Source organism: Rhododendron vialii, chromosome 4a (genome assembly GCF_030253575.1).
Source record: "Rhododendron vialii isolate Sample 1 chromosome 4a, ASM3025357v1".
NCBI classification, from domain to species: Eukaryota; Viridiplantae; Streptophyta; class Magnoliopsida; order Ericales; family Ericaceae; genus Rhododendron; species Rhododendron vialii.
In genome coordinates this window covers 30,492,459-30,502,719 of record NC_080560.1, presented here as the reverse complement: position 1 = coordinate 30,502,719, position 10,261 = coordinate 30,492,459, and the positions used below count along the sequence as shown (strand labels likewise).

The following is a 10,261-nucleotide window of genomic DNA, read 5'->3' as shown; positions in this document are numbered from 1 at the left end:
TTTAATACGTTGGCTCAAGCTTATAATGTAAAAAAGCATTGTGTCCGTTAGATGCACATCAAACTTTTTTTTCCTGTTGTCCCGTATATTGAACAGGCACAACGTTATTATTACAGAAGTAGATGATTCTGCTTTAATACAATTTATTTTTCTTCCGACAATTACAATTCGACGATTCTACTTTGAATTAATGTGTGTTATTTGATGTAGTTTAGAGGGATGACAAACATAAAAGATTACAAAATGAACGGGTTGAATCGTAAAATGAGTCCCGTATATCGAACAGGCACAACGTTATTATTACAGAAGTAGATGATTCTGCTTTAATACAATTTATTTTTCTTCCGACAATTACAATTCGACGATTCTACTTTGAATTAATGTGTGTTATTTGATGTAGTTTAGAGGGATGGCAAACATAAAAGATTATAAAATGAACGGGTTGAATCGTAAAATGAACTAGCGTTCAACCTGTTCTATGCACGGGCAAAACTAATCTGTTCTAACGTTGTGCCCGTTTGAACCTATTTTTTTTAATTGTTCCGTGCATCAAACGGGCACAATGCTAGAATGGGTTAGTTTTGCTCATGCATAGAACGAATTGAACGCTAGTTTCACATAAAAAAAAGTAAAGTTACCGATTAAAAGAGAGAGAGAGAGAGAAGAGTAAACCACGAGGGCCTCTTTTCGCAACCCCTGAAAAAACCTCCCTTCCGGCCCACCACATCATACCCCTCCGCTCCGCCCCCGGTTTTAGGTTTTCTTTGTGTTTTGTTTTTGTACTTTTACTATTTTTTTAAACTTTTAAAAGACTTTAATTATTGTTTTTTTTAACTAATTTTTTTTGGTTTTACTTTTAAAAGATTTTAATTACTGTTTTAGTTTTCTTTTTTAATTTTTACTATTTTTTTTGTTTTACTTTTAAAAGACTTTAATTACTGTTTTAGTTTTTTTTAACTTTTACTATTTTTTTGTTTTACTTTTACTAATTTTTTGTTTTACTTTTAAAAGACTTCTTACTATAATTTTAATTAATAAATGAATAGTTAAAACATAGCTTGTATTAATGCTGATAAGCCCGCGGTAAATGCTGAACGTAGTCGGCAGGGATGGGTGGAATTGAAAATTGAGCATGGTTCGCTTGAGTTTTGAGAACTCACGTGCCCCTCCCACATCTCCTAGATTCTACCCTAGATGACGAAGTGGATGCTTCTGTAAAGGAAGGAATGCATCGTCCACTTTGCTCCTCTCTACTAGTAAGTCAACCTCTATGAGCTGTGTAATACGGTTAGAAATAAAATCTGAATAAATGGTTACAAATAAAATAGATAAATATATAAATAAATACAAAATTAATAAATTCAACAACATAAAAGAATTATAAAATTTTTAAAAAATGAAATTTACTCACGTATATAATATTAAATAATTAAAAAAACATATAAAAGTAAAATATATAAATAAGATTGGTGCAAAGATCTTATTTTTCTTATCATTAAAAAAACCATATAAAGAGTAAAAACATATTTTTTTACACCGTTTATTTATTAAAAAATATAGTTAAAAATTAAGTTTTTCAATTTTCAATTCGTTTAAATCGATGTGAAGATCTTATTTTTCTTATCATTTCATCGTAAATGGTAATAATGAATTTTTGGCTTTAAGGCCTTTCAACGAGCACCGTAAGGCTCCTTAATTAGTTTCAGGACTCTTTTAGGGTGCTCATTGAAAAGCCTTAGAGACAAAAATTTACTACGACCAATGAATAATAAGAAAAATAAGATCTTCGCACCGATTTAAACGAATTGAAAATTGAAACACTTAATTTTTTAACTATATTTTTTAATATATAAACGGTGTAAAAAATAAGTCTTCCAATTTTTAATTCGTTTAAATTGATGCGAAGATCTTATTTTTCTTATCATTTCATCCTAAATGGTCGTGGTGAATTTTTTGCTTCAAGGCATTTCAATGAGCACCCTAAGAGAGACCTGGAACTAAATAAGGAGCCTTAGGGTGCTCGTCGAAAGGCTTTAGAGCCAAAAATTTACTATGACCATTGAAGATAAAATGATTAAAAAAAATAAGATCTTTGCATCAATTCAACCGGATTGAAAATCGAAATACTTAAATAATATTAAATAAATAAAAAAGAAAAAAAATATAAAGATTATTAAGTAAATAAATAAGAAATAAGAGAAAATGGGGTGGGGTATTTTCGGAAGAGGAAGGTGGGATCGGGGGTGTATGTGCAGGGGGCGCGAGAAGAGATTTACGTAAACCACAACCCCACGCCCCACCCCACAACCACCACCACCCCCCCCCCTCCTCACCAGTAACTCCTCTCACTCCTCACCAGTAACTCTACTCTTCCCCCTTTCTCTCTCCATGTACCCACACCCGCCCAAATTCCACAAATTCACCTCTGCCGGTCCGCTCCCTGTCTCTCTCGTCCATCTTCATCTTCTTCAATCACAGTAGAGGAGATGCAGCTATTGCCGTCATTCAATGGATCTGCACCCAAATAAAATAGAGCCTTCGGCTATGGGGGAGAAACCCTAACCGACGGCGGCGGTGGCCGATTGTCCTCGACTTCCCCTTCCCTTCTGACGCCGACCTCGAGCAGCGGTATCAGGTTTGGGTCTGGTACAGTTGATAGGAGTAATAAAATATTATGGTACAGTTGAGTCTGGCGCAGCCCTGTTTTTTGAGTTTTGCTCGTTATTGTAGTTTTGAAGGTGAAGAAGCGATCCTGATGTGGATGCTCTCACAAATGAAATTGAGGAGGCTCTCAATCACCAATCCCTACCCGACCTTCTCTCTCCTCACTCGCCCCATAACCCGCGTGACTTACACCTCCCACCATAACCAACAACAAGAAGATCATTCACAACCACAATTACATCAACAGAATCAGCCAAAGGCTTCATTAGATAAGAGCTTTCTCAGCTTGGTAACTTCAGTTCTTTCAAACCCATCTCTAGATACCTCTAAATGTAAATACATTCTAACCCATTTGTCTCCGCACCAATTCGATCAGCTTTTCATTGACATTGGGTCCTCTTTTCACCCCAAAACCTTGTTGAATTTCTTTCATTTTGCGTCTGAATTACACGGGTATAGGTTCACTTTGAGATCTTATTGTCTTTTGATTTGTTTGCTTGTTTTTTCGAACTTTGGGGCACCCGCTCGGTTGCTTTTGATCCGGTTGATCGATCTTAAGCTGCCCGTTTTGTTTGACAACCACGAGAATAGGCATATTGAGATAGCTAATGCAATGGTTAATGTGAAATCAGCATCGGAGTTGGCTCTTAATAATAGGATATTGGATTTGTTGATTCATGTTTACTGTACCCAATTCAAAAATGTGGGTCTTGACACTGCTTTGGATGTGTTTCGGTTGTTAGCGGGTAAGGCAATGTATCCATCGTTGAAGACTTGTAACTTTTTATTAAGTTCTCTTGTAAAGGCTAATGAGCTTCAGAAGAGCTATGAGGTGTTTGAAATTGTTTGCCAAGGTGTTTTACCGGATGTTTACTTGGTTAGTACTGCAATTAATGCATTGTGTAAGGGAGGGAGAATATATGATGCTATGGGTTTGTTTCGCAAAATGGAGGAGATGGGTATTTCTCCAAACGTTGTTACTTACAATAATATAATGAATGGGCTTTGTAAGAACGGCAATTTATATAAGGCTTTTGAGCTAAAAGATAAAATGATGAAGAACGGTGTGAAACCGAGTCTTATCACGTACAGTGTCCTCATAAATGGGTTTATGAAATTGGGAAAATATGATGAAGCCAACAGTGTTTTGGATGAAATGTTGGAGGGGGGTTTTATCCCAAACGAGGTTGTGTATAACACACTGATTGATGGGTATTGTAAAATGGGCAAAGTCAAGAATGCATTAAAGATAAGGGATATTATGGTTTCCAAGGGGTTTGATCCCAATTCAGTAACTTTCAACTCGCTTATTCATGGTTTTTGCAAGATTAAACAGATGGATGAAGCCCAGCAGTTATTGGAGGAGATTCTATCAAGGGGTTTATCCATAAATCCAGGTACTTTTACTTCAGTTATTCACTTGCTTTGTATGAATCATAGATTCAACTCTGCACTGAGGTTCATTAGGGAAATGCTATTGAGAAACTTGAGGCCAAATGATGGGTTGATGATCACATTAGTTGGTGGGCTTTGTAAAGAGGGTAAGCATTCAGAGGCCATTGACCTCTGGTTTCGGCTACTCGAGAAAAGGTTTGATCCTAATATAGTTATCTCAAATACCCTTATCCATGGTCTTTGTGAAGCCGGAAACATGCTTGAGGCTGTTAGGATTCTCAAAGAGATGCTAGAGCGAGGTCTTCAATTGGACAAGATTACATACAACACGCTTATCTCAGCGTGTTGCAAAGAGGGGAAAATGGAAGAAGGTTTTAAGTTGAGGGAAGAGATGGTAAACCGAGGAATTCAGCCGGACACTTTCACCTACAATTTGCTGATGCATGGGCTATGTAACGCGGGTAAGATGGAAGAAGCTGTGGCCCTTTGGGAAGAAAGCAAAAAGAATCATCTGGTTCCTAATGTTTATACATACGGGGTCTTGATTGATGGATATTGTAAAGCTAATAAACTTGAAGAGGGGATAAGTCTCTTCAATGAGTTGCTAAGGCAGAATGTGGAACTAAATTCGGTTGTTTACAATACACTTATTGGAGCTTATTGTAAAATTGGTAATTTAGTGGAAGCCTTTAGGCTTCGTGATGACATGACAAGAAGAGGGGTTCCTCGAACTCCTGCCACATATTCTTCTTTAATACATCAATTGTGCAATATTGGTCAGGTTGAGGAGGCAAGACACCTTATCCAGGAAATGAGAGCGGAGGGACTGTTGCCAAATGTCATTTGTTATACTGCTCTTATTGGTGGCTATTCTAAGTTAGGTCAGATGGATAAGGTGGAAGATGTTTTGCAGGAGATGTCATCGCATGGTATATTCCCTAATAAAATTACTTACACTGTCATCATCGATGGTTATTGTAAATCAGGCAATTTGAAAGTAGCTGAAAAGCTTCTTGCTGAGATGGTAGAGAAGGGAATGGTCCCGGATACTGTTACGTATAATGTTTTGACGAATGGATTTTGCAAGGAAAATAATGTAGAAGGCGGCTTTAAGATAGGCAACCAAATGTCCCACAGAGGAGTAGCTTTAGATGAAATCACATACACAACATTAATTCATGGGTGGGTGCAGCCATCAACTATTACAAAGCAAGAATGATCAGGGAATTTGTAAGGTTTGCCTTTTTATTCGTACACTAAATGTTCTTGTACTGAACAATTCATCAGATAGTAGGCTATACTCAACTTGTTTCTAAACTCAACTTGTTTCTAAAAAGCTTACTGGTTATATTCTATTTGCGGGTTGTTGGTTTTGTACGATAAATACATGATTTTTGCTTTGCTGTTTTTCAGGCAAGCCAATTGTTAACATTGGACATTATTGACGCCAGTGTTCTAAAACAAGGAATTAATCGGCGATTTATCGCCAATTAATCATTGGTGGAGCCTCTCCGATTAGGTCCGACTAACGATTAATCACGGATTACTAATTAATATGTGCCGATTAATTGCCAATTAATCCGATTAATCGCTCAAAGGTGGCTGACCGCCCGACTAGCACCGAGCGACTTTTAGAACATTGATTGACGCACCTTATCTTTTGAGAATCGCTCTGCACTTTTATAAGGTACTTTATCAAAGTCTCTATTTGGTTTCAATTCATCTTCTTCTTTGTTATTTGTACCATGTCTGGATAAGTATAGAAATTCTCTACGGGCACAGGGCCATCGACATGTTCGCTAATTATTGGATAGCTCAGTACTATTAAGGTTTCTTTTTCTTAATTCTTCAGTAACTATAATATGTGTAATCTTTCCGTGCAACGGAGGAGCAATAATCTTTCCGTGCCACTTCATTCTTGTTTCTGCGAATTACCTTTGTGGCACAAGAGTTTGGACCCACAATCAGTATTAATGTGTCCTTTTTTGGGTGAAGATATTACATAAACTCAGTAGTAGACTTGAAAGAGAATTGCTTCTCAGGTGGGTGGGATTTGTTCACAGGCTTAGTTTTAAGTTTTAACTGATTCATTCTATCTTCGTATTGTTTAACCACTTGTTTGAATCTGGATTTTTGGAGGAAAAACATGTAAAGGAAAAGAAGAATTAAGTGAAGAAGCTACATTTTCTTTGGATTCCATATTATTTTCTTTATAGTCGTACATCCCTCCCTGACGCCCTCCAGAGCTCCATAATTGGAAAACAACCTTGAAAAACCCTCTACCATATCCTGTTAACACAGTGGAGGTTAAATTTGTGCCATCTCAAGTTTAACCTTGTCTTATGCTGCGATTGTTGTCAATTGGAAGATTGTTATTGGTTGGAGAATGGAGAAGATGAGTACAAAATGTTGGAAACACATGTGATACTCTTAAAGCTGCAATAATTTAGCACTAATCCTCCTGTGAACTAAAGTTACAAACATTTATTAGTAACTTCTTTCCAACTGGGAGGTTCCTCCAATGGTCAAGTTGAACTACGAAGAACGCGTGAGGAACTTGGCAAAAGGATTCCTACTTTGTTGCGAATCTCACAATAACACATGAGCTCCAGGTATATAAAATGCAACTAGCAACACCCTTGTTGTCCTTTCACCAATTACTGGCATGATTTGTTAGATTTAGGTCTTTATGTTCAGTTTTCCTCTTTTAGTTGAGTTGTTCCGGATCAGGAGTCCAAGAGTTGGTAATTTACATGTTCTGGGGATCCTTCTCATTCCTATGAATATGCTTCTGCTGCCTTGTCTTCCTTTTTTCTTTATTATCTTTGGCATCTTAGATTAGGTCATGTTCCTAGTGAATGCCTAAGCGTTTATCTTAGACGGGCGTTTTGGGTAAGTGTCTTCCACTGACATCTCTGAATGCAGTGCGTGTAAATTTGCACAAACATGCCGTGTCCTTTTCCAGGAGCAACTCGATTTCTACTTCTCGTTTGTCTCCTTTTGGTACAGATGTTTGGGGACGTTCTGCAATAGCTACCAAGGTTGATCTTTATATTATGCGATTTTATTGATGACTACAGAAGCTTTAGTTGGATTTATGTAATGTCTCACAAATCTGACTTCTTCTGCCGATCAAAAAAAATTTGACTTCTTCTGCATTTGTCACACCTTTCACTCTATGGTTCGGAAACAATTTTCTACCACAAAAAAAATCTTTTGTCATGATTTGGGTGGGGAATATTGTGTGAATGAGTTGACAGTTTTCTTAGATGTGGTGGCACCATTCACCCGTTCTCTTGATACTCCTGTACAGATTTATAAAGCTGAAAGAAAACATTGGCACATTCTTGATACCTTAGATCACTTCTTATCTCTTCATTGCCCCTGAAGTGTTTTTGGGGTGAGGGCGTTCTGGAAGTTCCACCTGGCTAACACTGAATTCTCTTTCGCTTTGTAACGGTTGAGGCTTGATGCAATGCACCGTCATCTTTTCATGTGAGTGGCTTTGTCTTTGTAATTTTCTCTCTTATTTTGTTTTTATGACAGATTCTAGAATTTGTGGTATTCGTTTCCAATTTGCTCATTCTGCTGATGGTTCAATTTTTTTTCGTTGCAACAACACAGGTGTATGTGTGCTTTTCTCATTCATTGTTTTTCGTTAAAAAGCATGGTCAAATAGGTTTGTTCTCTCTATGTTGTGAAATTTAGGTTTCACTATGCCATTGGCTTCCAAGTTCATTTTTGACCAAGAGATGTAGAAGTTAAGAGAGTGGATAGGATAGCTTTGGGTAGGATTGCTACGGGGAGGGTAGACCAAAATTGACATTAGATGCTGTGGTGTGCAAAATATGAGTATAATGGGTTTGTGTGAACAAGTGGCCCTGGACAGAGCTCAATGGAGGAAAATGATTCATGTAGTCGACCCCAAGTAATTGAGACATAAGGCTCAGTTTGGTTTGGTTTGGTTTGGTTTATGGTGCATACTGTGACTTTTCTACACTGTTCTATTTCTGCTGGATGATTTTGGTTAGACTTCCTGTAGTTTAGGGACTATCAAGTATGACTGACTCTTTAAGCTAGCATGCTTTAGATCATGATAATCATGGACTTTTTTGTCAGTAAAATGGTTTAGGACTCTTAATTTGTTGCAAAATGGTGAGGATTTTTAACTCAAAGCTTGGGGTATAGAGTATTGTTTCAATGGGTATGGTAATTAATTACCTAGTTTTGTTTTCGGGGGTCTTGTTAATAACACTGAAATTAGCTTGAACACAAAGAAGAAACTCTGTGAGGATTTTTAACACTGTAATACGAAATCGTCTGTTTTTAACACAATGGGGCAGTCATTTGAAATTCTCTGTTTGTAAGTAAGTTTAAGTTTTCTTTTCGATGAACGAAAGGGAAGTTCCAGATTGACGAAATCAATTAACTGTTGGACACTCCTTGCTCAAAGGTATTACCAATGATATGTCTAGTGTTAAATCTGCTTATGATTTGTCAACTTCAGAAGACAATAACCAGACCTACTGGGCTTGGATTGGGAAATTGAAATCATCAAAATAACTGAAAGGGTTTCTTTGGATTGGTTTGGTTGATACAGAATAGTCTCAAGGACAATTCTAAAGTATCATGATAATATTCCTGGGAACATTTTATTTACTGTCATCATTGGGCATTTTGAAATTGTTGGAATAGGTAAGGTTTTGAGAATTCTAGCGGTGATATGACTACTTTATTGTCTAGTATCTTTTGTTTTTGAATGGCTTTAGTGTCTAGTATCTTAAAGTATGTCAATGAAGTCAAGGAGACTTTTAATCTGCATATTCCTACTGGAAGCAGAAGCATTAGACTAAAAAAATGGTTTTTTACAGTTGGTTTGCTCAAGCGGAGTACATATGGCAGTGCCATGGAGCATGGTCCGGGTGAGGTTTCAGATGAGGAGGGATTGACTGGCTACTTCGGATGCTTGGCAGATAGCTCTCTTTTTGATGCAGAATTATGGGGCATCCTCAAGGGGCTTACCTTTATGTAGCAGCAAGATTGGAAAAATGTGGAAATAGAGTCTGATTGCATTATGGCTGCGACTATAGAGGCCGATGGATCCTCTGAAAACTCTCTGCCTTAGGAACATATTGAAGAACTTCAAGCACTACAGATGAAGTCCCAGAGTTACACAATTCGACATGGTTTAAGGTTGCCAGCAAGTTGCAGACAAACTTGGCTAGATGATGGGTGCAGCTCAAGACCATCCAATGGTGCCAATCAAAGGCCACTTCAAGCTTAGTTTGTTTAGATTTTCGTATTAACAAAAAAGATGATTGTCTCTTTGTAATGGTTGAGCACAGATAGTGTATACCATCGTCTTTTCATCCGGGGTAACTTGGCCCTTTTTTTTTTCTCTCCTTGTTCTTTTCAGCTAACGTAGAGTTTGGATTTGTTGCCGACCCCAAATTGGAGGATAATATGATTCTTGTGGCTGAACCAAATTGACCCGGACAAAAGTCTTGGTTTACATTTTATAGTGGTGGTCTCATTTGCAACATGCTATGTTTTGTTGAAGCCAATTGTTGTTTCATTGTATTGACACAATCGTTAATGTTTTTGTTCAACAAATGGACTTTATTCATTGTATTTCATTTAGGCCATGCTCAGTGTACTTGAACTTTCAAATATTCTACAATAGAGGTAAACCCTAGATCATGCGTGATAGTAAAAGAGTTCACAATAGATTAAGGCTCCGAGATCATTATTTTTTCGCTTTGGCTAATAAAAATGGGCAAAATTTCATAGCTAGACCTATATTCAGGGTGCTCGGGAACATCCAGAACGTATCCTCCATTTTGCATTTTCAGATTTTCGGAGCTTGGGAGTAAATCCTCCATTTTGCATTTTTAGATTTTTGGGAGTTTTGAGAGTAAATTACAGAATTCATTCTCCAAGCTGAACAATGAAATCACAATTTGAAAATTTCCCCACGAGGAGGGTTTGCATTCTCATTTTGTATACGATCAACATCCATTCAGGGGCGGACCTATGTGGGTCCCATGGGGCACGTCTTTTTCCCGATTTTTTAAATTAAGCTAATATTCTTAAAATTTTCAATTATAGCCAATAAATTTATTTATGATAGTGTTTCAATAAAATTACTCTAAATATCCTTTATGGGGATACTCCGTATTTGTTTGATCTATGCTAAATTTTC

The 10,261-nt window shown here is 37.2% G+C and overlaps 1 protein-coding gene across 8 annotated transcripts in view; it reads left to right on the top strand.

Moving 5' to 3' along the window:
• Positions 1-2,400: 2,400 nt before the first annotated feature.
• The window catches only part of LOC131324741 (pentatricopeptide repeat-containing protein At4g19440, chloroplastic), a 23,338-nt gene continuing 15,477 nt past the window's right edge, over positions 2,401-10,261 (top strand). Inside the window, exons 1-5 of one of the 8 annotated variants that reach the window (XR_009199428.1) lie at positions 2,401-5,289; positions 5,473-5,507; positions 5,710-5,746; positions 7,373-7,554; positions 8,931-9,061. Coding sequence is in view for 5 of the 8 variants with exons in the window: in XM_058356837.1 (XP_058212820.1) it covers positions 2,675-5,278 (2,604 nt within the window). In the remaining 3 variants the exon portion in view is untranslated. Of the gene's footprint in view, positions 5,295-5,472; positions 5,904-7,372; positions 7,555-8,930; positions 9,062-10,261 lie in introns of those variants that run through there. The other 7 variants (XR_009199427.1, XR_009199426.1, XM_058356840.1 and 4 more) reach the window with 7 other exon arrangements.